Source organism: Pygocentrus nattereri, chromosome 26, assembly GCF_015220715.1.
Source record: "Pygocentrus nattereri isolate fPygNat1 chromosome 26, fPygNat1.pri, whole genome shotgun sequence".
NCBI lineage: Eukaryota > Metazoa > Chordata > Actinopteri > Characiformes > Serrasalmidae > Pygocentrus > Pygocentrus nattereri.
In genome coordinates, this window is record NC_051236.1 from 18,139,077 (window position 1) to 18,163,605 (window position 24,529).

The following is a 24,529-nucleotide window of genomic DNA, read 5'->3' on the forward strand; positions in this document are numbered from 1 at the left end:
GAAAAGATACAAATACACACCTTTCCCCTGCGAAAAAAGGTTTTGTTTTAAGTTTTGGACCTTAAAATCTTTGCTGTAGCTTTGAAGGTATAGTTTCATGGTTTGTACTTGCACAGAACTTTTTTTCTGGCAGTGTACCATTTAAGAGTCATCTCTCTGCTAACATGCTGTTGGGAAACCCAGTCCAGAATAGATATCATTCTTAAAGGCACGGTGACAGAAACGGTTTGTTCACTATAAGGGATAAAGGAAAGTTGGAAAATGTGGTCATTACTTAAAAATGAATCACGACTGTTTCTAGTACATAAGCTCACACAAACGCCAGAAGCAGACCGTTGGAAGGACTAGGGCTGGCTGTGGTCTGTTCTCTTGCAGTAAAGCCCCTCAGCAGCAGGCGGCAGCTGTGAGGTTTGATCTCGGCTTCTTCACAGCATTATTTACAAGATGGTGCTTTGTGAGTGAACTGAGTAAACCTTTTCAGGACCATAAACGTTAGTAACGTATGTTAACATGGATAAAAAGAAGAAGCAGTACAGTGTGACCGCTTCGTCGGTGAGTTGAACACCGTCTTTTTGCCATAGCCGTCCGGCGTCGACTTCAATAGTTCTTTTGGTATTTGGGTTCAGTTAGCAAGCTAAACCACCTAGCTAGCTAGCTACATAACCTAGCAGTATGCGTTCACATGGAAACTGTGGTTTTATTTGCGGATATCTAGTGTAAAGTTACGATGACTGAACTGTCTTGCATATGAACCATTTTAAACATTCGCAGGAAAATGTTAAATTCCGCATTGAATCTTAACGCAAGTAAAGTGTTAATCTAGCTAACTAGCTAGCTCGCTAACGCTAGATTACTCGCCAGTATTAAGCAGTCCTGTCCGCGACTGACCCGTTCGTTACTTTGGCTTATTGGGTTAACGGTTAAAAAGAATGATTGAAATGGCGGAGTGTCCGTTTTTATTCAAGCATAACAACTCTCTTTGTACACTATATTGCCAAAAGTATTCGCTTGTCTTCCTCCATACGCATATGAAATTGAGTGACATCCCATTCTTAATCCATAGGGTTTAATATGAAGTCGGCCCATCCTTTGCAGCTATAACAGCTTCAGCTTTTCTGAGAAGGCTTTCCACAAGGTTTAGGAGTGTGTATATGGGAATTTTTGACCATTCTTCTAGAAACGCATTTGTGAGGTCAGACACTGATGTTGGATGAGAAGGCTTGGCTCACAGTCTCTGCTCTAATTAATCTCAAAGGTGTTGTATTGGGTTGAGGTCAGGATTCTGTGCAGGCCAGTCAAGTTCTTCCACACCAAACTTGCTCTTCCATGTCTTTATGGACCTTGCTTTGTGGACTGGTGTGCAGTCATGTTGGAACAGGAAGGAGAATGGCCCACAAAGTTAGGAGCATGAAATTGTCCAAAATGGTCTCTTGGTCTGCTGAAGCATTAAGAGATCCTTTGAATTCTATGAAGCTCTCTACATGCTGTTCTTGAGCTAATCTGAAGGCCACATCAAGTTTGGAGGTCTGTAGTGATTGACTGCAGAAAGTTGGCGACCTCTGCACACCTCAGCATCTGCTGACCCCGCTCTGTCATTTTACGTGGCCAGCCACTTCGTGGCTGAGTTGCTGTCATTCCCAGTCACTTCCACTTTGTTATAATAACACTGACAGTTGACTGTGGAATGTTTAGTACTTGTTACACAGGTGGCATCCTATTATGGTACCATGCTGGAATTCACTGAACTCCTGAGAGCGACCCATTCTTTCACAAATGTTTGTAGAAGCAGTCTGCATGCCTAGGTGTTTGGTTTTATACACCTGTGGCCATGGAAGTGATTGGAACACCTGAATTCAATGATTTGGATATTTGTGTGTGTGTGTGTATATGTATATATATGTCTGTATAATATACAGCTTGGGTGATGTCTCTGATTAGTTTAGTCTTGAGTTCCTTTCCTCATGACTGCCTACTTTATTAGCATTGAAATGTCTTTGGTCGTACTATTGAGAGACAACAGCAAAGCAAACTTTTGATGCAAATGCAGGATCAACAATCACCTCCAGACCTATTGTTAGCTTTCTTTTGCATGTCTACACATGTAGCAAAGAAACAACCAAGACACATCAGACTGTATAACAAGGTCTGTAATTTTTAGGGTTGCCCAATATAGGTATAAATGTGCTTGAATTAAAGCTTACAATGTGCATTTTAATTTCATAGTCATTGTTTCATTCAGAAAATAATGTGCTGGAGTACATAGCTTACATTTTTAAAATGTGCACCTCTCTGCCAGCACAATATTAGGAAAGCTTTAAATTCCTTTCTATTCATTACTTTCTTATTTATTTGTTTACTCTTTAAACAGCTAGTTGACCTAAAAGCGGAGCTTTATCGGAAGCAAGAAGCATTCAAACAGGAACGACTTGCCCAAGATGTGGGAACTGCACCCAAATCACACAGCAAAGTAAAGGCAAGTAAGCCTAATGGGAAATAACACAAATGATTACTGATGTGTGTTTATATTGTTTTTTTAACAGCATTGGACTGATTTATTGGTTTTGTATGTTGGTTCACATGCAGAAGCCTAGTATTTGGAGCAAACAGAATGAAGGTGTGTCTGCACGTGCTCAGAGGGATGTAGAGCAAACTGCAGAGGAAGAACAAAATTTAGACAAATCAAGGTGACACTTGGTGTGCAAATAAACATCTTTTACAAAGCTTTCAGTCTATCATTTTTAATACAGCTCCATTTATTTTGCTCTCTGCTCATTATATTCTCTTAGGCAGAGGTTGGAGGAGAAGGCACGACTCTATGAACAGATGACTAAAGGGGATTTCCCAGGTACAAGTAGCCTTTGTTTAAGAAATGTGGCCTTATTAAGCGCAAGTTATTAACAGTTGGCAACCTCACAGATACACACCTACTAAGATTTAAAAAACACTCTGGTTCTTTTCTTCTTTAGATGAGGAGACTGAAAGTCTTTACTTGGTTGACTTCACCCAGAAGATTATTGAGCAGAAGAAACAGTTGCACAGCAGAGAGATTGAGAAAGGAGACAGAGATGGAGAAGAGTCTGACACGCACATTCCTATCCTACCCCCACAGAATGCAGATGAAGAATGGTATGATAGGTGTTTGCTTTCATCCCAAGTTCCTAACCCTGGTCATGGAATACCCCTGCTCTGCTCGTTTTGATGTTTTTGTGGCTCCCAGCACACCCACTTGAAGGGGTTGTTAATGAGCTGATTAATTAGATCACATGTGTTGGGAGCACTGGGAGCAGTATAATGTGCAGGGCAGGGGGTTGTCCAGGACCAGGGTTGGGAAACACTGGAATACACAATCAATATCCTTAACAATGAAAACTGTTCACTTTGTATGGAGGATCTAAGTGTTCTTTCTCTACTTTTCTCCCAGGGTGGACTATGTTGATGCTTTGGGTCGATCAAGGAGGTGTTTGAGAAAAGATTTACCTGAGTTTCAGAAACTGGATCAAGATTTACAGAACAAAAAGTATGCGCCAATGAGGGGGGGGGCATCTTTCACTTTCTCTCATACACTAGTGATGAATATTTTTATGTTTTCACAGATTTTTTTAAATGATGTAAATTTAGGCAGTGTAATGAACATGATTCTTTTATCGTTATAATTATTTTATCGTTTCTTATTTTTCTTATTTTAATCTGTTTGGCAACAGTTTGTTAAAAAATCAATTAAAAAGTTAATACATTTAGTGCATTAAGTCAGATCATGTTTGAAAGATCAAGAGTTTTAAGCCATTTCAGAGAGAATACATGAATGTTGATGTAAACAGTTTGTATTTAAATTGCCACTCACATAATACACATATGATGAATGTGTACACATAATTGTGTGTATCTGTCTGTAGAGTGGCTGGACCTGAAAAGACTCTGTTATCTGAAGATATGAGGAGAGAGCTGCAGAGAGAACAGTGGGAAAGGGAGGAAGAGGAGCAGATGAAGAGACCTGTGGGTCCCCTTCACTATGAAAACATCCGAGATCAAGGTGAGATATGGACAGCATTCACTTTGACTGCTGTCAAGATATCTGTGTGAAAGTGTACGGTAAGTATTAATAATGTTTTGTGTATTTTCAGAGGCCAGAGACCTGGGTGTTGGATACTTTGCTTTTTCTCAAGATGAGGAACAACGTAGAAAACAGAGAGAAACTTTGGATATGCTAAGAGACCAGGTGAGAACATCAAAGGGACAGCCAAGTGATGCGCCAGGTTTTTAGTAGTAGGCTATGCTGTGCTGATTCCCAGCCAGGACTGAACCATCTTTCGGTGGTTGCATGACATTGTTATTTTAAACATAGCTAGCATTTAAGGTTGCATCATTCTGCCAGTGGCCAATTGACTTTTTAAAGAAACACAAGAAGCCTTAAAATCTTTGTAGAGAGAATTATATAGCAGTTATCTGCTTGTTGCACTGATGGAGTAATTACTATTTAAAAAAAAAAAACTAATTACTCTCTAGACCACAGACCAACGTACCAAGCGAGAGCAGCTAAAGGACAAGAGGAAAGCTCTGCTTGAGGCTCGATTGGCAAAAGTGAGGATGAGGAGGATGAAGAAAAGCAAGCTGGAGTCAGGAACTGAAGAGCGAGAAGGTATATATTTGTGTGTTAAAGACAACGTACCTAGGAGGTTGATGTGTGTGCCTTCTGGCTATGTTGGAAAAGAAGTAGATAATGTAGTTCATATGTATGAGTGCATGTATGTGTATGTGTTAATATGCATAATGGCAGTGTCAGTGAGTGTATTTACATGCATCCAACAAGGCATGGATTTCAGCTTAGTAATTGTTTTTTAATAAATTTGTGTGTAATTGTTTTTGAACTTTTTTTGTTGTTTGGAAAATTGTAAAATGTTAAAAAAAAAAAAAAAAAGCTCAGCATGACAGCCACAAAAATGCAACAAATGACAAAAGCATTAAAATTCCATGTGAATACCAGTAAAGGGACTTAACGTTGAACTGACAATAAATTTGAATTTTATGTTACATGCTGTGCCTCTTAGGTTAGTTTATCAGCAAGTTGCTAAGCAGCTGTGGTGCATGTCCTGTGTTTTGAAAGTAGTTTTATTATTGACTGACTCAAGTTGACCTGGATTTTGTATTATCAGATTACTGAAGTGCTTGTAAAGGTGTTGAACGAAATGCAAAATTGGATTTTCTGCTGATAGTGGATTTTTGTGTGGATGTACTAGGTGTCTGTTTTATTCCTACTTTCTTGTAGCTTCTGCTGCTGGTGGAGATGTGGATGAAGATGAAGCTGAGGCTGATTATTTGATTGGGCCTCCTGCCCCTGAGGCTGCAGTACAGAAGGTGGAGGTCGAAATTCAAGAGAGAAAGGACACTAGACCAGGGGTGCCATATGTCAGAGAATGGGATAAAGGCAAAGGTAACATGACCAAATAACCCAAGTTTGTCATCATAATGAATATAAATATATAAAATTACTAGTTGATTGTCAGACTTGTTTAATTTGACCCTGATGTCGATGTTGCTGTAATTTCCTCCTGATAGAATTCTCTTGGGGTCAGTGGACAAGTCGTCGTCGTGAGGAGCGGGATACAGAGTTTGCCCCGCCCTCTTTGTATTTCACAGACAACAGAAAAGCTGGTCATGTCCGGTCTGGAGAAGAGAGCCGGAGCAAAGGAAAACTTGCCTTCAAATGGTCTGAAACGCAGAGGGGATTGTTTCAAGACGGCATAGAAAGACAGACACAAAATACACATGTGCCTTTTACAGAGCAGTCTAAATGTTCACAACCTCAACAAAAACCAGAAGCTCCTGTGCAGACACAGAGTGTGGATGACCTTTTGTCCTTCTACAAACACTCAGTTTGAACTTTGATTTCTTTCTGAACATTTGTTATTAAATAGTGGGGTGTATTTATTCCTCTTATATTGTTCTTTAATTAGTCGAGAGATTCATAAACAATTCCTCTCATAGAAGAAGTGCTCTGAGTTGCATTTGTTCACTTCTTAAAATTTCAGTTGTGCAGTGGATCTAGAGAGTAGCATATGGCACATGGGTGTCAGGGCTGTAGCAGCAACAAGCTGGATGAAATATGGGAAACATAAAGCAAGTGGCTTGGCAAATGACACATGTAATATATAAGGGATGCCTTTCCTGTAGAGTTTGTCATTGTATTAAAGAGAGATCTAAGAAATCAGTCTGGTCTGAAATAATATAGTTTATTTGAACATTTGGAAAGAAATTAGTTATGAACTTGTCCTTTCTTAAGTTTATACACTATATTGCCAAAAGTATTCACTCACCTATCCAAATCATTGCATTCAGGTGTTTCAAACACTTCCATGGCCACAGGTGTATAAAACCAAGCTCCTGGGCATGCAGACTGCTTCTACAAACATTAGTAAAAGAACAGGTCTCTCCCAGGAGCTCAGTGAATTCCAGCATAGTATCATGATAGGATACCACCTGTGCAACAAGTCCAGTCGTGAAATTTGCTCGCTACTAAATATTCCACAATCAACTGTCAGTGGTATTATAACAAAGTCAAAGCGATTGGGAACGACAGCAACTCAGCCACGAAGTGGTAGGCCAAGTAAAATGACAGAGAGGGGTCAGCGGATGCTGAGGCACATAGTGCGCAGAGGTCGCCAACTTTCTGCAGAGTCAATCACTACAGACCTCCAAACTTCATGTGGCCTTCAGATTAACTAAAGAACAGCATAGAGAGCTTCATGGAACGGGTTTCCATGGCCCAGCAGCTGCATCCAAGCCTTATGTCACCAAGCGCAATGCAGAGTCGAATGCAGTTGTGTAAAGCGCCGCCACTGGACTCTAGAGCAGTGGAGACGTGTTCACTGGTGTGACGAATCAGGTTCTCTGGCATTCCGAGGGAAGAATCTGAGTTTGGTGGTTGCCAGGAGAGCGGTGCTTGTCTGACTGCATTGTGCCAAGTGTAAAGTTTAGTGGAGGGGGATTATGGTGTGGGGTTGTTTTTCAGGAGTTGGGCTCGGCCCCTTAGTTCCAGTGAAAGTACCTCTTAATTCTTCAGCAGTCCAAGAGATTTTGGACAATTTCATGCCCCCAACTTTGTGGGAACAGTTTGGGGATGACCCCTTCCTGTTCCAGCACGACTGCACACCAGTGCATAAAGCAAGGTCCATAAAGACATGGATGAGCGAGTTTGGTGTGGAAGAACTTGACTGACCTGCACAGAGTCCTGACCTCAACCCGATAGAACACCTTTGGGATGATGCAGAGCAGAGACTGTGAGCCAGGTCTTCTCATCCAACATCAATGTCTGACCTCACAAATGCGTTTCTGGAAGAATGGTCAAAAATTCCCATAAACACACTCCTAACCCTTGTGGAAAGCCTTCCCAGAAGAGTTGAAGCTGTTATAGCTGCAAAGGGTGGGCCGACTTCATATTAAACCCTATGACCGAAAGAATAAGATCGCGAATACAAGCGGCCGAAATGAGTTTCCTCCGCAGGGTGTCTGGACTCTCCCTTAGAGATAGGGTGAGAAGTTCAGTCATCCGGGAGGGACTCAGAGTAGAGCCGCTGCTTCTTCACGTCGAGAGGAGCCAGCTGAGGTGGTTCGGGCATCTGGTTAGGATGCCTCCTGGACGCCTCCCTCGGGAGGTGTCACAGGCGTGTCCACCTGGGATGAGACCCCGGGGAAGACCCAGGACACGCTGGCGCGACTATATCGCCCAGCTGGCCTGGGAGCGCCTCGGAATCCCCCTTGGAGAGCTGGTGGAAGTGGCTGGGGAAAGGGAGGTCTGGGCTTCATTGCTTAGGATGCTGCCCCCGCGACCCGAACCCCGGAGAAGCGGAAGATAATGGATGGATGGATGGATGGATGTCACTCAAGTTCATATGCGTGTGAAGGAAGACAAGCGAATACTTTTGGAAATATAGTGTACCTTGACGTGTGTGTAATCGATTGCATTATATGCGATGCTGGAAGTGATCTCCGTTTTCTACAAGGCACATGAAGGGGTACGGGGTTCTGCAAACGGAGGTCTGGCACCTACCTCATCGCTCCAGTGCAGGGCCAGCCCAGCTTGTTACTGAGGAGCACATTGCACGTTGTTTGGTTCACATTGCTTCGTCTAAGCGAGAGTTGTTACAGAATATTCGGGGCCTCTTTCAAGTGAAGCACTCTATACATCATCTACTGGACTGAGACTACACAGCATCAACACAAACCACGTTATTTGGCCCTCATTTGAGATCACACATTAGCGAACTACCCGCCAACAATTAAAGAGAAAAACAAGGAAAGTGTTGATGATGTACAGGCAGTCAGGCCCGACTGTGCGCCCACTGTGGGCTCTCAGTGCTCATATTAGGAGAGAAGAGTGGGCTGATCGCACACGCAGCGAGATCTGGGACAGCCTGACACAACCTGAGAGACCACCAGTGAGCACAGTCAGCGAAAAATGATTTCAGCGGTTTTATGTGGGTTTCTAATACGTTTGTGGTAAGTCTGTATATGCAGTAATACAACTACCTCAAGCAGGCTCAACCTGAGCATAATATTGAGCTTTAGGTTAAAAACTTTATTTTAACGTTTATTTTCTTTTGGTTTCTGGTGGTTTTGTAAAGTGTTTTGGCTTATGGTTTAACCACCAATGGTTGATTTGTATATTAGCAACAATATCCCTTCCTGAATGGTAATATAGGCATGGCGACACACACAACCAGCACAAACAGTCGCTGTTGACATCAGAGGCGTTTAACCGAAATATGAATGGGAGCGCTCAACTTTTCTCTAAGGTCTTTGTTCACATGGCGCAGTCGCGCTGTCCTACTGCGCCTGCGCTACACTGGCCTGAAACCGTTGGAGTGAAACTGCGGCTGTAAATCTGCTGCTCTGCAGTCAGATCTATCTGTTTATCTACGTATCTGTCCATCCATCCATCCATTCATCCATCCACCCATTCATCCATCCACATCTCCTCTAGTGCCTTTGTTTTTTTAAATGAGTAACGGTTTTCATGCAAATTTGGGAAAGCTAAATATTGTTAGGTTCCTCTGAGGTGTCCTGGGCACAGCTACAGTTGCAAGGCTAAGAAGAACCAAAAGCGTGAATTGATTCGCTACAGCGCCACCCTGAGGCAGACCAGTGCCGCATACTTGGTTAAGAATATTAAAGACAGAGAAGCTCATCAACTGTGATGTAGGATAAATAATGACCTTTCTCTGGATTTATATTTGGGTCTCTGTTTGAATCTAAAGATCAGCATATCTTCACTATAAGTTTATTTTCAGCAACCCGTCAGAATTGTTAGTCTTTTTTTGGGGGGGTCCAAGAGATTATTTAGGACACCCAGGACCCACTGGCACCCCCTATGTTTCACACCTTTGTTGTAAGGAGATAAAATATTCAGGGCTTAACCCCTGGAAGCACAGGCCAGGCGACATGCCTGCTCTTTTTTCTACAGTGACTTGTAATTTTTTGGGTGAACGGGGTGGGAGGTGGGGGAGTGGCTGGACCTCTCTCACATACACACTCACACAGGTTATAATAACATACATTAACAAATACTGGGCAGATGGGATGGGACAAACTCAAACTCCACACAAGCACATCACGGGACTGCTGTGAACTTTGACTCACAGGATATCCTGCTTTCCATAGTTGTGTGTGTGGGCATTCTGTGAGTGTGTGTGCCTGCTGTAGGCACAAAGAGAGCAATAAGAGACTGCATGAGGAGATATGAGGGAAGGCACTGTTCGGTTAGTATACTAAGGGAGTGTTTCACGTACGCTTTTGTTTTTTGATTAAGTTTTTGCCGTTCAGTCAGAAATCTTCCTGCACAGATCTACTGTGGCTGGGTTGAGAAGATAATGGTGAGTGAATGCTTCTTGCTTGTGATAATCACATGATCTTTGTGTGAACTCACCTGCTGTGTGTAGAGCAGAATGTGAAAGACATGATAAAGGAAAGAAGCTCTTGAAACATCTGAGGTGGAGGAATTTTGTGTCAGTTTTGTTATGAGTTGTGTATTTATGTGTTTTGTTTTTTGTAATACAGTCAGAATAAACATGAATTGCTATAAAAGTATCTCAGATAGAAAGTATCTCAGTTTGTCAACTTGAAATTGAAATATGTATCTATATTGCCCGTTTTTCAAACTACTGGTCTGAATGAAAGTACATTTAGTATCTGTCTGAGTTATTTTTGGTGGGTGTTTATGAAGGGATCGAATGAGGATTCAGCACAGAGTGTGAATGGTAGCAGTATCAAGATCACTGATGTCACACAGGATGGAGATACACTAACCTTTGCCATCACATCTCAAAAGGTGAGATAGCAGCCTTGCGCTGTATTGTGAATGTGCTTAAAAGCATATTAAGAGCGTTCCTCCTTCTTTCTTTCCCTCAGTCAAGCAGCAGTGCTGGAGTGTGCGTTTTTAGGACATATGAGGATTTTGAGTGGCTTCAGCAGGGTCTCTTCTCTCAGGAGGATGTTCCAGGACTCCAGGGTGTCATAGTGAGTGTTCTCCATCCTTTTCTAACCCTCTCCATCCTTTTCTGATATTCTAAAATATCAATACTTGAGTAACAGAATATTAGATTTTGCAGTACTGTATTGATTCTCAAAAGTACAGTCTCTGTTTTTAAATTAACTGAATTTAACAGTTTACATGCAAAGATTCCTGGCAGATTTTGTGTTGTGTTTAAACCCCCAACTGTTAGATAGCAGTGTGTTGGAATCTATCTACAGCCATTAGACTTTTTCTTTTAGTCAGATTTATGTACATGGAGCTGCCCTTTTTATACTGTGACAGTTTTCCTAAAAAATATATTGTATTGCTTACAGTATTGCAATATATCACAATATATTAAATCATAACCTTTGTATCATATGTATCATATTGTTAGGTTCTTATACACAGCCCTAATTTATGTGTCATAATAAGTCTGTTTGAAGGCAGCAATTCAACTGCATCTATTTTTTCAATGTTTGGTATCATATCATCAGGGATGAATAATTTGGGCAAATCAGGGATGAACAATTTGGGCAAAATTTCTAATGGCATTTTTTTCTGAGCAAGTTTAACAATTTAAACTGCAGTTATTTCCTATTTTAATAGTCAATAAATAATGTTCTTCTGGTAAAGTAAAAGTTTGCTTTTGTTGTCTGTATTCCACTACTGTGTTAATGACCACTGATAAAGAAATAAAACATGTACGCATTGCATTCAAAGTTATTTTCAATGATGATTAGGAATTGTTTCATAAAGAAATGTGATCCAGTCTGGGGTTAGAGATTTATTCCCCTAAGAATGAATGCTCACAACATTCATTGTGAAGTTCCTAAAAATCTGCTGAGTCTGCAAAATCACTCTTTTTTGTTGTCAGCACAAGTTCTTGCAGTACTAAGTGTTGCATAACTTTATCTTCTACTCATAGTTTCCTCCTCTGCCCAGCAAGCCGCTGCCCTCCACCTCACTTTCACAGGCTAAAGCACTGAAGCAGCTTGGTATGTCTGATTCACTACAACTGTTAAAAAAGAAGAAGAAATAAATAGAAAGACAGTAACTGGATTGCTAATGTATGTTTTACATAGTAGCTAACACTATTGGTATACACTTGCATATGAATTTTGTGTGTGTGTGTGTGTGTGCGTGCGTGCGTAGGTTTCCTGGCTCTCGGAGACGAGTGGATGATTTACTGTAAGGCTTTAGAGCTTTATCTCCAACAGGTGGCAGCACACACCACCCTCAGCAAGAGCAAAGCACTCTACAGCTTCCTCAACAGCTCTGAGGTGTGTCTCTCTCTCTCTCTCTCTCTCTCTCTCTCTCTCTCTCTCTCTCTCTCTCTCTCTCTTTCTCTAAATTAACCACAAAAACATGTTTTCATGCCTTTTTAAGTTTCTTATTTGAAGGTAATTATACTATTGCAATCATATGCTGCCCATAAATGTCATGACTAATTCTCATTTCTTGGCATTTCTTCTTTCTGTTGTCTCCTAGTCACCTGGAAAACAGTGTGGCAAAAAGGGCATCCTTAACCGCCTCAGTCAGGCCATGGAGGAGATGAGGAAGGAGGGTCATAAGGTCTGTGGGTGTATGAGAGAGAGAATGAGAGAGAGAGCAAGAGAGAAAGAAAGCACATATTAATACACACAAAACCTTATGTCCATTGTATTTCCTCAGGATGTGGATGAGTTTTTTCAAAGCGAGAGAGATAGCAGCACAAACCTTTCAGCTCTGTTTAAATTGTCTACAGAGGTATGGCCTTTCTTACTAACCTTGTTCTTGTTTTCAGTGTTTCAGTCTTTCTCACTCACTCATTAGTCACTGTCATTCATGTGACTTACTCAGAACTTTCCTTTTTAACTGTTTTGACATTTCCAACAGAAATTCCTTGACGTTGTGCTGAATAAGCAAAGTAAGACTCAGTTTCTGTAACACAGCATGCATGCGTACGTTCAGAGGAAAAGAGTAGAAGACAAAATGTTTGCGTGCCTTTGCGTGTTTTAGGACTTGCTTTGGCCTGTGGGCATTTCTCCACTTCATTACATCTTTGTGTAAACCAGGACAATCCAACTGCTGTGGCCTTCTCCAAGTAAGTGTGTGTGATGAGAGTGAATAAAAGTGTCTAATGAACTCATTTTCTATAAGAGTGTGAATGTTGCCTTTACATTTCAGATATGAATGAAAAACTGCTTTTCCCACTAAACCTTTGTCTTTGTTAGGATTTGTTTGAAGCTCTCAGATATTATTGAAGCAGTGAAAGTAAGTACGACTTGTAATAATGCATCATTTTAGTGTATTGTTCATTGCAGCAGTCTGAATAGGATTTGGGTTTGGTTGGTTGCTTTTCCTTTCAGATAAACTATGAAAAAGTGTCTGATAATGACATCTCCACTTTGGGTCTGGGTCTGGATCTGGAGTCACGCTACCAAGAAGCTAAGAGGGTGTGTTCTGACACAGACACTAATCACATAAATGAACAAACTCAGTACTCACTAGTTTAACACTCACCTAAATAACACTGTTTGGAGATCTAGCTTATAAAATATGGGGGTGTTTTTTGGACTGGATGTTTATGGGTTGTGCTTGTTGGAGTTATGGTCTGTTTTGTTTTGCGTACTTGTAGGAGATGCTGTTCAGAAGAACCTGCAAACTAGTGGAGCTGGAAACTGCGAATAGGAACTCAGAAAGAGCAAAGCCGAATAAGAAAGCAATTGTGAGTGTTTTATAGACATCATGTACAGTTGTATTAAAAAGCTTGAACAGTGCTGTCTGTTAATGACAATGATGAAATTACATTGTTTTGTTGATTTTCTAAGTAAAATAACACATCCTCTACAGCAGGCGTGCCAAAGTGCTGTGGAGATTAACGTTTACCCCCACATAACGCTCTGAATTCAGATCATAAATGTCTTGCTAATTCACTGAAGAGCTGAATCAGGTGTGTTTAATGAGGCCGTTGTTCAAGTGTGCAGTGTTTTGGCCCATGAGGACCACAGCTTGTCACGCATGCTCTGCAGGAAATAAGCTTGAATTTGACATTTTTTATAGTACACAAACGCTGTTTGTTTATTGTATTAAACACATTTGAATTACTTTTTGCACATGCCACATGCAAATAAAGAGTAATTGTGGTAAGGATATAGAAGATCATTATTTTCACTCAGAAAATCAGCAAAACATGTCATTGACAGTGACACAAAAACCATTATGACTGTACATGCGTTAAACTAATGCACTGAGCACTCACCGTAACTATTGCAGATGGAGGGAGTCCAGAAAGCTACACAGAAGGAGTTTGACATCATTTCATCTGTGGCAAAACAAGAGGTAAAGAATAGTCTGGTTTGCCTTTCATGACTCTTCTTTAGTTTATTGCCAAGATAATTTAGAAGATATTTATTGAATTAATAATTTCCACTCATTTGATGAAATCTGTGAGATTCAGTGAGATTTTTTTGTTCCTTGTCCATGTGTAATAAAACTTGGCTCAGTAGGAGTCTCTTTTTTGCCCCTATGATTTTAAGCAAGGCTTTTAGCTTCAAGTTGCTTCAAGAGAGTTAACCAGTAAACAAAGGCCTGATTAACTGGATTAAGCCTAGTCTTGCAATGCCAGGGGTGTTCCACCATTAAGAATCTCAATTATCCAATTATTTTCAGCTGTTGTAATTTAGTGTTCTTATACTGTCGTATTGTACTCTCATACTGTCAGATTGAGCATTACCACAGAGACCGTGTCAGTCTTCTGCGAGACTTTCTGATTTGCTGGTGTGAGAAACAGCTCAGCACAGCACGTGAAAGCTCTGCCCTCTTGTCTCAGCATCTGGACGCTTGTAAGAAATTTGCTGTGTAAAGGAACAGTTTTGTAAACTTGTTTCTTTAAACCAGCAATGTCATGCTTTTGCAAATCCTACATTTCTAAATAAAGCAGTAACAATGAAATAACAGAGTTATGTCTGTCTTGTAATGTGAGTCAAATGACTGGTTATGTTCGTCTTATAATATTTGTCATAAAGCCTGTAACTATTGCCTGTAGGTAAATGTTTGACTTTGTTATCTCAATATTAATTTGTCATTTGTGAGTTACTCAGTAACTGATGTCAGAATGTGAGTGAACCACTCAGAGAACCCACTGTTAGCTATAATTGTGTTTAATATCCATATTGATTAGTCAAATCACAAAGCATACAAAATAATTATAAATAATACCTGTAATAACTGCAGTGTGTTATAATGTGCCCAATGCTGCCATCACATTATAGATTTCATAAAACAAGAATTTTATATAAAACATAATCTCAAGCAGTATAACTCCAACAAACACAACAGTCTGCTTTTAGAAAGCAGATCACAGCCTCTGAAATGTTTGAAACGTGCAACAGGTTTTTCAAATAAATACCACACAGGAAAAATGGATGATCTCGCAGAGAAACTGATGGACAATGATGAAGTGCTTTGTCACTCTCTCTTAGACAGCCTACCAAACTGGGGATTAGGAGCTGGTAGATGGTAGATCATTTTGGCCCTGACTATAAGTGCTTCCATGTCTCCTGCTCTAATCATGAAGACAGTCCCACCAGTTATTTTTTTGTATCTTATTTGACGAGTGCCAGAGTGAGAGAAGAACATTTCCTCTAACCTGCATTCACGCTGGATACAGAAATGATGGCTGAGGAATCATATTAAACTGTGATCCTTTCTTGGAAAATGTATGGAATTTTTTTATTACTGCTTTGTGTTTAGTGGGCTAGATTAAAGCTGTAAAACAAATAAATGCAACATTGAACTGTGTTAGAACTACATACCGTGTCCTTACATCTACATTTGTCCATACATTGAACATGTAACAGCAACAGCATAACATTTCTTAGTTTCAACATTTTATATGTGGTCTTTGAAGCATTTTCAATGAAATATGAAATGATTTGCAAATCCTTGCATTTTGTTTTTATTGACGTTTTTCACAGCATAGTTGATCAATGCTTTTCTCATTTGTACCGACATACTTATATCTGTTTCCAGCACTTTCTTGCTGCAGACAAAACATATACTACAAAGGAAGAACTGCAGACTGTCAGCCTTTGCTTAGTACAGGTAGGAATACTGTGGATCTGTGGTACTTGTTAGTCTTTTTTTAAGTCACCTAATGAGTTTCACCACACCCTTTTCAATAAAGCAACACCGTTTTCAGGTCAGATCCTACAGAAGCAGAGGCTCCTTGGAAAAACTAGTGATTCTGTCTGTACAGCACATGTTCACATTGAATATGTTAGTATAATAGTGATAAATAAGATTTTATCAGCTGCATAGGTGAAATGAAGTGCATGTTCAAAAGAAACATTAAAAGCTGTAATGTTAATGTATATTTAAAGAACAGGGAATCAATTAGCTTAAAATAAGAATAAATATTTCTTTCAATTCACCCATTTTTCTAGAACGATTAGCAGATTTGAATGAAATATTCTTTACTCTCATTCAGCATTCACAGCCCATTAAATATCTTGATGTGTTCAGTCATCACTGTCAATATCCATTCAATACTGTCTAAATTTATTACATGTTCTCATGTTAATTCCTTATCCTTAATATTCAGCCACCATTATCAGCGTCACAATCAGGGATTCATCTTGAACATTCATTTTAAATATTTAAAGATTCAGTGTAAATTCTAATTTTTAATATATAATTAATGAGCAGTTTGTAATGTGTAATTAATAAATGTTTCATAAAAACCTTTCATTTTGCAGAAATGATAGAAGAAAAGACTGAAACGGCTTGTATTAGGTTGTACTGGGTTTCAGTAGTGGCACGGTGGCATGGTGGGTAGCGCTGTCGCCTCACAGCAAGGAGGGCCTGGGTTCAATTCCCTGGCCGGGCGACCGGGGTCCTCTCTGTGTGGAGTTTGCATGTTCTCCCCGTGTCTGCGTGGGTTTCCTCCGGTTTCCTCCCACAGTCCAAAGACATGCAGTCAGGTCGATTGGACATGCTAAATTGCCCCTAGGTGTGAGTGACTGTCTGTGTATATCTGCCCTGCGATGGACTGACGACCCATCCAGGGTGTATCCTGCCTTCCGCCCGAAGACTGCCAGGATAGGCTCCAGCACCCCCCGCGACCCTGACGGAGAAGTGGCTTAGAAAATGGATGGATGGGTTTCAGTATGAATGTGACTCATCAACTGTGTTGTATATAATAAAGAACAGCGCTTCTGTATTTACCAGAAAGCACATCACTCACACTTCAGTTACAAAGGTCCCCTTTTATTATCCCATACTTAACTACTCAAGCAATGTTTGCATTGTGCACATCATACTGCTGTGACATATTCCTGCCAGAAACAGAGAAAGAAAAAAATTGCAAGTAATTTTTTTCCCCTTACATGGCAGAATGAGTTTCACCACAGCAATTTGATCGTTATAAATGCTTCAGCGCATTTTAGAGGGCACAACCAGTCAAACAACAAACAGAACTTGTTCTAGCACCAGGGTTGTTTTCTAAAAGCTGACACTACATGTTTTCATTATGTTTTGCAGTCACACAATGAAGTGCTGTATTCTATTTTGTTAAAAATGTGTTAACTGTTTTGAAAAGAAATTTGAAAAATCAAAGATAGGTATGAAAATATTACCACATTTACAAAAGGCCACTTCTGCTTTGCTAAGAAATAAAGTCATAAAGCCTGTAACTATTGCCTGTAGGTAAATGTTTGACTTTGTTATCTCAATTTTATTTTGTCATTTGTGAGTTACTCAGTAACTGACGTCAGAATGTGAGTGAACCGCTCAGAGAACTCCAGCAAAGCACAACTGTCTGTTTTTAGAAAGCAGATCACAGCCTCTGAAATGTTTGAAACGTGCAACAGGTTTTTCAAATAAATACCACACATGAAAAATGAATGATCTCGCAGAGAAACTGATGGACAATGATGAAGTGCTTTGACACTCTCTCTCAGGAAGACCACAGATGTAGAAACTTGTCTTTGTCCTGACAATAAGTGCTTGTACATGTCCTGCTCTAATCATGAAGGTAGTCCAACCAGTTATTCCTTTGTATCTTATTTGACCAGTTCCAGAGTGAGAGAAGAACATTTTCTCTAACCTGTATTCATGCTGGATAAAGGAATGATGGCTGAGGAGTCATATTGAGCTGTGCTCTTTGCTTGGAATATTTAGATAAATTAGTTTTATTACTGCTTTGTGTTTAGTGGACTACATTCAAGCTGTAGAAACAAATGAAAAGATACAGACATTGCATTGTGTTAGACCTTGCATTGTGTTGGAGCTACACAGGGTGTCCTTCTGTGCTTGTCCACATATTGAACATTGAACAGTAGAAGCAAAACACTATCTGTTTTATAGGAACTAATTTGGGGCTAATATTTGAGGGTGATGATGCTAATGACAATGAAATTAAAATAAGTCACCATATATGACTACACATCAGAGAATGATTACAAAACAGCATATTTTCTCAGCTTTTTTTCTTTCCACTGCAGAGAGTCCACCATGACAAACATTTTTAAAATGTAGAATTTTAATTCCTTAATATCTCAAACCTCACATGGTTTTGGTATCCAAAATGTTCATTAGGTGAGTGCAAATCTTGCACTGCTTATGTGTAATGCTGCTCTGCTTACTGTGCAATATTTAGTGTTATTCAGCATATTTAACTCTGAGTTTCTCTATTTTGTCTTCAGCTTCTTCTAAAGACACCCATTCATCGAATGGTTTGAGTTGTATATCCCCTGCATCACATGCAGTCATCATTCTTGTCAGTCTATTCTGTTCCATATACAGGGTTTGATTTCTCTCCAGATGAAATGCCAGTGTCACATGATCCCACACATAAAATTCCACACTATTTGTTTCTTCTGTGTAAACTTCATTATCATTTGTACTTAGCTGGCATTTGTGTGTTTCTGAAATTGCTTGTGCTCTCCAGGTAATCACACCATCACTGTATGTACACAGGTCATCAGGGCCATCAGTCAGAACTGGATAATCGTCATACTCTTGGAGCTGAGGGCTGTGGATAAGCACAGTGTACATGATCTCCTGTCGATAAAGAACCGTCTTGAAGATTCTGAGAACTGGCTCTTCTCCTTCACAGATCTGATCCTTGTACATTTGCATCAGCTCAGCCAGGCGGAGTGTGAACTTGAAATTTCCATATCGAGATGTTGGCAAGAAAACAGGAGATTTTGTGAAGTTTTTAAGAATATTGTCACGCACTCTCTGATTAGGGTAGGTTTTGCTCACATAGCGAGCTTCTGCCTCCTTTATTTCCTCATCAGGAATATGAAGACCCCACCACAAGAAGGTTCTTGGTTCATCTTCACTAGGCTCTTTGACTTTCCATCCAGAAGATTCCAGGATTTCATCAATCTTGGACATTGTAGTGACATGGACCACTTCAGACACGTGGAACTCTACAGGACTTGGATAGGGAGGAACAGGATAACGGGCTTCAGGATCCTGTTTAACAAGGTACTGATTTTCAGTTCTTTTTCTAAGATCCTTCAAGCATACAAATTCTTTTTCAAAAACCGTCTCTCTTTTACCCTGATAAAACAAAGATCAAAGCATGGATTAATGATAAACATTCTCCCAGTAGAAACCCATATTTTCTGCTAATTTAATGTATAGGTACTATATATTATATGTAGTTTGGGCAAGAATTGTCATTAGGAATTGTCAACTTGTGTTTTCCAGAGTATAATAAACTCTCTGACTCTTCAAACTTTGTGTATTATGATCCACATGGAAGGGTCTTTCAAAGGAAAGCATCCTAATTACAAATATACTACAGTACAGGAAGGCTACAAGAAGATATCAAAGCACTTCCAGTTTGCAATATCCACTGCCCAACATGTCACTAAGAAATGTCAGTTAGGCGGAATTGTTAAGGAGACAGAACTGTTCAAATGCTGGCCAGAAAGCCTATATGACTGCAAAGGTTTAGCTGACACAGGAGTGGGGGGGGTTCAATGATCCACTTTGCAGTGTTGTATGCTCAACATGATTTGCACGAAATCAACAGAAGGAAATCTGAGCTCTAGTCTGTTTCTAATTTTTGATTGTTTTATTTTCTTTTCAGAACTCAGAACCTATCAAGTTACTCTAGACAATAGGATGACAGGTTAGTACATAACACCACTTAAGCTACACAGCCTGCCAGCAGGTTAAAACTTTCAGTCCACACTGACTAACATGGAAGCCCATTCTCACCAAGTAGAGAAAAACACTGACCTAGTATCTCAAAGTATGACCTCATTTTCTCAAATTATCTGGAAACAGTTACTTATTTTCTCAAGATTTAGAGACACTCGTTTGAAATAATGAGCTATTAAATTCCAAGAAAGTGTTTTATAATAATAGGTAATTAGTTATATTGTAAGACTTTTTAAAATAATTCTATTTACAGAAAAAAAATCATTTTATTGAGGACAAGACATTTTATGAAAATAAGTAACTATTTCAAGATTCAACATCAATTTTTGACACACTGCTGCCAGAAACAGAGAAAGAAAACATTGTATTGTAATTTTTTTCTCCTCTACCTGTCAAGAATGGGCCTTCAGAAATGAATCTTCTCCTCCCCTCTGCTCTCTGTTTTCACCAGTGAGTGAGGGCCCTCATTATGATGTCTAAGTAGAATTTATTCATTTATACTATTATATATATATATATATATATATATATATAAGTAATATATAATATAATATATCAAAAATGACATTGATATTACTACTAATAAGTTATTTGCTTTTTAATAAAGTTCAATATTGACCTATTAATCTTTATATATCAAGACAGTATGATAACTCTGTGTACACTCTCTAAGCAGATGTGTTACAAACAATACTATGGCTGGAACAAGATACATCTGCTTGTTTTAAGCCCATTTTTGTTGCTTTTAATGCAACATGTGTTAAAACAGTTAATATGGAAGTGTGTTGATAGTCATATATTACTAAGTTATAGCCTCCTGATGATGCTTATCAGATCAAATCTTCACCCTGAGAGGTGGGAAAGTACAAGACCTCATCAACATCTATAAATAGCTTTTACTACATCCAGTTCCAGTAGTCGACACTAGACAAGGATTTGTTATAAGTTCACATTCAGGAGTCTTCTAAGACATTAACATTACTTGTCCAAATTAAGAAAATGTTTGCCACTAAACACCTAATTAAGGCGGTTCACAGTAAAATACCAAACCCATTTTGAGTTTTTTCTACTTCTTTAAGATTGTCACAACAACAAACTGGCCTGTTAAAATCCTAGATGTACGTTTCTTAATCACATAAACTATTTTGTGGTCAGACTATCACTAGGTTAGCCATCATATACTTGAAAAATGTATTCTTTTTATCCCAATGAAATATAAAAAATCATGTTGTTGTCAATTTCACATTTCCAGACTGAGAGACAGAAAAGAGTACAATAGCATTTTCATTTTTAAACGTCTAGTCTCAAAGCTTTTATTATTGTTCAATCCACTTACCCCTGTTGCCATATTCACAGTTCAGTGTTAGTTGATTTCCTCTGTTTCCAGAACCTCCTGTTTTCAAATATAATTACTACAAGAGAAGAAATGCAGACTGCCAGCCTTTGTGTAGTACAGCTAGAAGAACTGGATCTGTGGTACCTAGTCTATCTTTCTCTTGCCATCTGTTTCACCACACCCTTTCATGTAAAACAATGTCCTTTTATGAAATCAGGAAAGAAAAAAAAAAGAGTAAAGCTGAACTTCTACATCAGCAAAACCTTCTACATCTACGTCAGAATAAAATTCATGGTCAGTTCAAAGTCTGTTTTATGACAGAATACTTATTTTTTATGGAGAGGTAAATCTGGGCACTTCATTTATATGACCCTGATTTTTTAATATATATAATTCCTAATCAGCCTCTAAACAGTTTCACATGAACTTTATCTTTCAGGAACAAGAAATGATGGAAGAAGAGTGACATGCCACGTATTAGGGTGTGGTTCAGCATTAATGACTCAGTAACAGTGTGTTGAAAGAGAGGGAGGATACATCACAGCAAGAGCTCTAGTCTGTTTCTAATTTTTGATTGTTTTATTTTCTTTTCAGAACTCAGAACCTATCAAGTTACTCTAGACAATAGGATGACAGGTTAGTACATAACACCACTTAAGCTACACAGCCTGCCAGCAGGTTAAAACTTTCAGTCCACACTGACTAACATGGAAGCCCATTCTCACCAAGTAGAGAAAAACACTGACCTAGTATCTCAAAGTATAACCTCATTTTCTCAAATTATCTGGAAACAGTTACTTATTTTCTCAAGATTTAGAGACACTCGTTTGAAATAATGAGCTATTAAATTCCAAGAAAGTGTTTTATAATAATAAATAATTAGTTATATTGTAAGACTTTTTAAAATAATTCTATTTACAGAAAAAAAAATCATTTTATTGAGGACAAGACATTTTATGAAAATAAGTAACTATTTCAAGATTCAACATCAATTTTTGACACACTGCTGCCAGAAACAGAGAAAGAAAACATTGTATTGTAATTTTTTTCTCCTCTACCTGTCAAGAATGGGCCTTCAGAAATGAATCTTCTCCTCCCCTCTGCTCTCTGTTTTCACCAGTGAGTGAGGGCCCTCATTATGATGTCTAAGTAGAATTTATTCATTTATACTATTATATACATGCATTGTGAGATGTGCAAAATACATAAGTATCTGAATCTTAAGTCCTACAAAATTGCAAAGTATAAAAGAAGAGTCCTGTTCAGAGCTCTGAAAGACCACTCAGAAGGAAACAGTATCTAGGGGTAGACCAGGGCATTTTTCACTCTTTCATACATTTCTTGGATACAGTATATAACAATGGAATAAATGCTATATTGAATGAAAGAATTATGACTTAAGCACAAATTTTGCATTCATTGCCATTCTCTGCATTTTGAAAAAGGATAGAGAGACAGAGACAGCCAAGTTTTGGAGCAATACTCCTCTGGTCTTTTCGCCTTTTGGTTTGAAAGAGACCCATATGCACATTTTCAATTTTAATAATTTTGTTTCTGCGGTTCTGCAGCTCAACCCATATTTTGCACTTGTTCTCCCCAGCTAAAATGGTGTAGTTCTACTGAAAGCAGTTTGCTATAATACATGCTCTAACATGCTCACAAGTTGGGTGAAAACATCAGGCATTAAAATGCATAAATTGATTGCTTATATGAATATGCCCTTAAGTGGATATTGTTTCTTACTGCTTACAGGCATTAATATGACATTTAAATGTAAATATGTTATTGAAGCGTATGTATGTACTCCAAATGTTTCATCAAAACAACACAAGCACCATAGTGCTGCTATTATGATGATAAAGTATCACACATGAATCTAGTCTAGTTAGCTTGGGACTTCTTATTGCTGTGCACAGAGACATTATAAGGACTTGGCTGTGCAGCTGTAAAACATTCTGCTCCTCTTGAAAATCTACCGAAAACTACTCTGGCTCCCTCTAGTGTATTTTCTTGTGTCTAACAAGAACTGTACTGTAGAGCACAACAAGCACTGTTTGGCCTTCTTACAGGTTTTAAAGGAAATGTTCACATCTTTCTGGTCAATCATAAAAGAAGGCATACAATGTGTATGTAATTTGTGTATTCACATTGATTATGTCATTACAACAACAAACAAACAAAAGCAAAAGACATCTCTGTTCATCCCGTTTCCTTTCCCTTCATCCCGATATTGTAGGCTTGGAGAAATCCTTTCTGCATTCAACCCAGCAGTGTGTTGCCAGCTGTTAAATATGGTGGCTCCTTCATTCCTCCTTAAAGGACCCATGATAAATTACTGAGTGATAATTATCAATACACACTCACTGAGTACATACAGAGCTACAGAAAACCTGTGCTGAAAACCAAAACATCCCTCCAGACAGCTCATCACCATGGTGCTTCTGCTTGTTGCCCTGTCTTAGGGGAAAGACTGATTCATCATGTTAATCATGGAGTGTAATTGCTAATTGAAAAGACAAGCAAAGAAGGAAAAGCATGTAGGTTTATCTTCAGCTGTACAGGAATGAGAATGAATTGCTTTTGCATATAATCCCTGTGTGTGTCTTTCTCTAGCAATCTAACCTAGTGTAGTACATCTGAGAGCAGTGTGCTTTAAGATTTATGTAATGACAGTGAATCATAATTCTGACATTATTTTCTATTAGTAAAAGAAAAGTGTTGTGATGGCTTCAAAGCTCAAATCAGGTATTGCTGAAAAAAGTGTTTACATCTTAAAGATAATAAAGATGCCTACAGGCTGGAGGTCGAGAACTCATTCTGCTGGTGCAATGAAAATGGTCTGGTCTTGAAACAAAGACTAGTAAAATGATTATAGACTTCAGAGCAAATCAATAAAAGCACTTATCTTTATTAGAGGTCAACCTATAACAAACTCTTTTACAGGCACATACAACAGCAATAACCCGAAATTGGATCTCATCGCCAATCGTCTAATGCAAAAAGCCCAACAAAGATTCTATTTCTTGAGATAACTTAAGAGTCAGTCAGGGTGTATTGGTCCACTTTTACACAGCCATAATCCTGAGCATTACATCACTTTCGATTACTGTCTGGTAATCAATGCAAACACATTTAAGCACACAGTAAAGAGAATGGACAGAATTATTTGCAGAGCATCAAAGACTATAGGCTGCAGACATCCTATGTTGGACTCTGTATACACACAAAGCATCATCTCCCAAGCAACTAAGATCATGGATGACCTACCCTGCCCAGCTCACCATCTTTTTCAGTGTCTCCACTCTGGCAGAATGTACAGGTCACTAAGGGGCAGCACAGAACATCTTAACTGGAGTTTCTTCCACACAGCCATATTGTTTATAAATACACAATGCATAAGGGTTTATGGCTGCATTTATGTCCTTATACTGCATTTATGTCTGCACTGATGTTCTGTGTGATGTATTGTACAGCCATTCAATCTGTACTGAGATTAATTCTACCAGCCTAGCAGTGTGATAATAAAA

At 39.0% G+C, this 24,529-nt stretch overlaps 3 protein-coding genes and 1 long non-coding RNA gene across 6 annotated transcripts; 3 read left to right on the forward strand and 1 right to left on the reverse strand.

The window, feature by feature from the left end:
• The first annotated feature begins 400 nt into the window (after positions 1 to 400).
• Positions 401 to 6,205, forward strand: ccdc174 (coiled-coil domain containing 174). The gene is made up of 11 exons (XM_017718537.2): positions 401 to 552; positions 2,369 to 2,473; positions 2,584 to 2,684; positions 2,787 to 2,845; positions 2,967 to 3,126; positions 3,422 to 3,517; positions 3,894 to 4,030; positions 4,122 to 4,216; positions 4,504 to 4,636; positions 5,264 to 5,428; positions 5,554 to 6,205. Exons 1-11 carry the CDS (start codon positions 511 to 513, stop codon positions 5,874 to 5,876), a joined length of 1,416 nt encoding a protein of 471 aa, XP_017574026.1. The 5' UTR covers positions 401 to 510; the 3' UTR covers positions 5,877 to 6,205.
• A 3,358-nt stretch (positions 6,206 to 9,563) lies between these two features.
• On the forward strand, positions 9,564 to 14,443 carry si:dkey-28n18.9 (sorting nexin-6). Of its 2 annotated transcripts, XM_017718555.2 has the most exons (14): positions 9,564 to 9,866; positions 10,217 to 10,321; positions 10,402 to 10,509; positions 11,433 to 11,502; positions 11,660 to 11,787; positions 11,996 to 12,079; positions 12,179 to 12,253; positions 12,383 to 12,413; positions 12,506 to 12,590; positions 12,721 to 12,760; positions 12,856 to 12,942; positions 13,125 to 13,214; positions 13,763 to 13,828; positions 14,211 to 14,443. In XM_017718555.2, the coding sequence occupies exons 1-14, from the start codon at positions 9,864 to 9,866 to the stop codon at positions 14,349 to 14,351; spliced, it is 1,113 nt and encodes a 370-aa protein (XP_017574044.1). In that variant the 5' UTR covers positions 9,564 to 9,863; the 3' UTR covers positions 14,352 to 14,443. The 2 variants fall into 2 exon arrangements, with proteins under 2 accessions (XP_017574044.1, XP_017574035.1); XM_017718546.2 differs by lacking the exon at positions 9,564 to 9,866 and having other exon boundaries at positions 10,211 to 10,321.
• Positions 14,444 to 17,663: 3,220 nt separating this feature from the next.
• Positions 17,664 to 21,165, reverse strand: LOC108439902. Of its 2 annotated transcripts, none has more exons than XM_017718577.2 (2): positions 21,003 to 21,165; positions 17,664 to 18,970 (listed from the first exon to the last, which is right to left on the reverse strand). In XM_017718577.2, exons 1-2 carry the CDS (start codon positions 21,012 to 21,014, stop codon positions 18,149 to 18,151), a joined length of 834 nt encoding a protein of 277 aa, XP_017574066.1. In that variant the 5' UTR covers positions 21,015 to 21,165; the 3' UTR covers positions 17,664 to 18,148. The 2 variants fall into 2 exon arrangements, with proteins under 2 accessions (XP_017574066.1, XP_017574059.1); XM_017718570.2 differs by having other exon boundaries at positions 17,664 to 19,057.
• On the forward strand, positions 18,850 to 23,802 carry LOC108439915. Its single transcript, XR_001858790.2, has 4 exons — positions 18,850 to 18,982; positions 19,593 to 19,634; positions 21,597 to 21,638; positions 23,239 to 23,802. It is a non-coding gene; the product is annotated as an uncharacterized LOC108439915 (long non-coding RNA).
• Positions 23,803 to 24,529: the final 727 nt, after the last annotated feature.

Coding starts and splice junctions, on each gene's coding strand:
- ccdc174 (XM_017718537.2), top strand. CDS start 511: ATGGATAAAAAGAAGAAGCAGTACAGTGTGACCGCTTCGTCG. Junction 2,846..2,966: donor GACTAAAGGGGATTTCCCAG/GTACAAGTAGCC, acceptor TTTCTTCTTTAG/ATGAGGAGACTGAAAGTCTT. Junction 4,637..5,263: donor AGGAACTGAAGAGCGAGAAG/GTATATATTTGT, acceptor ACTTTCTTGTAG/CTTCTGCTGCTGGTGGAGAT.
- si:dkey-28n18.9 (XM_017718546.2), top strand. CDS start 10,211: ATGAAGGGATCGAATGAGGATTCAGCACAGAGTGTGAATGGTAGCAGT. Junction 10,322..10,401: donor TTGCCATCACATCTCAAAAG/GTGAGATAGCAG, acceptor TCTTTCCCTCAG/TCAAGCAGCAGTGCTGGAGT. Junction 13,829..14,210: donor CATCTGTGGCAAAACAAGAG/GTAAAGAATAGT, acceptor TCATACTGTCAG/ATTGAGCATTACCACAGAGA.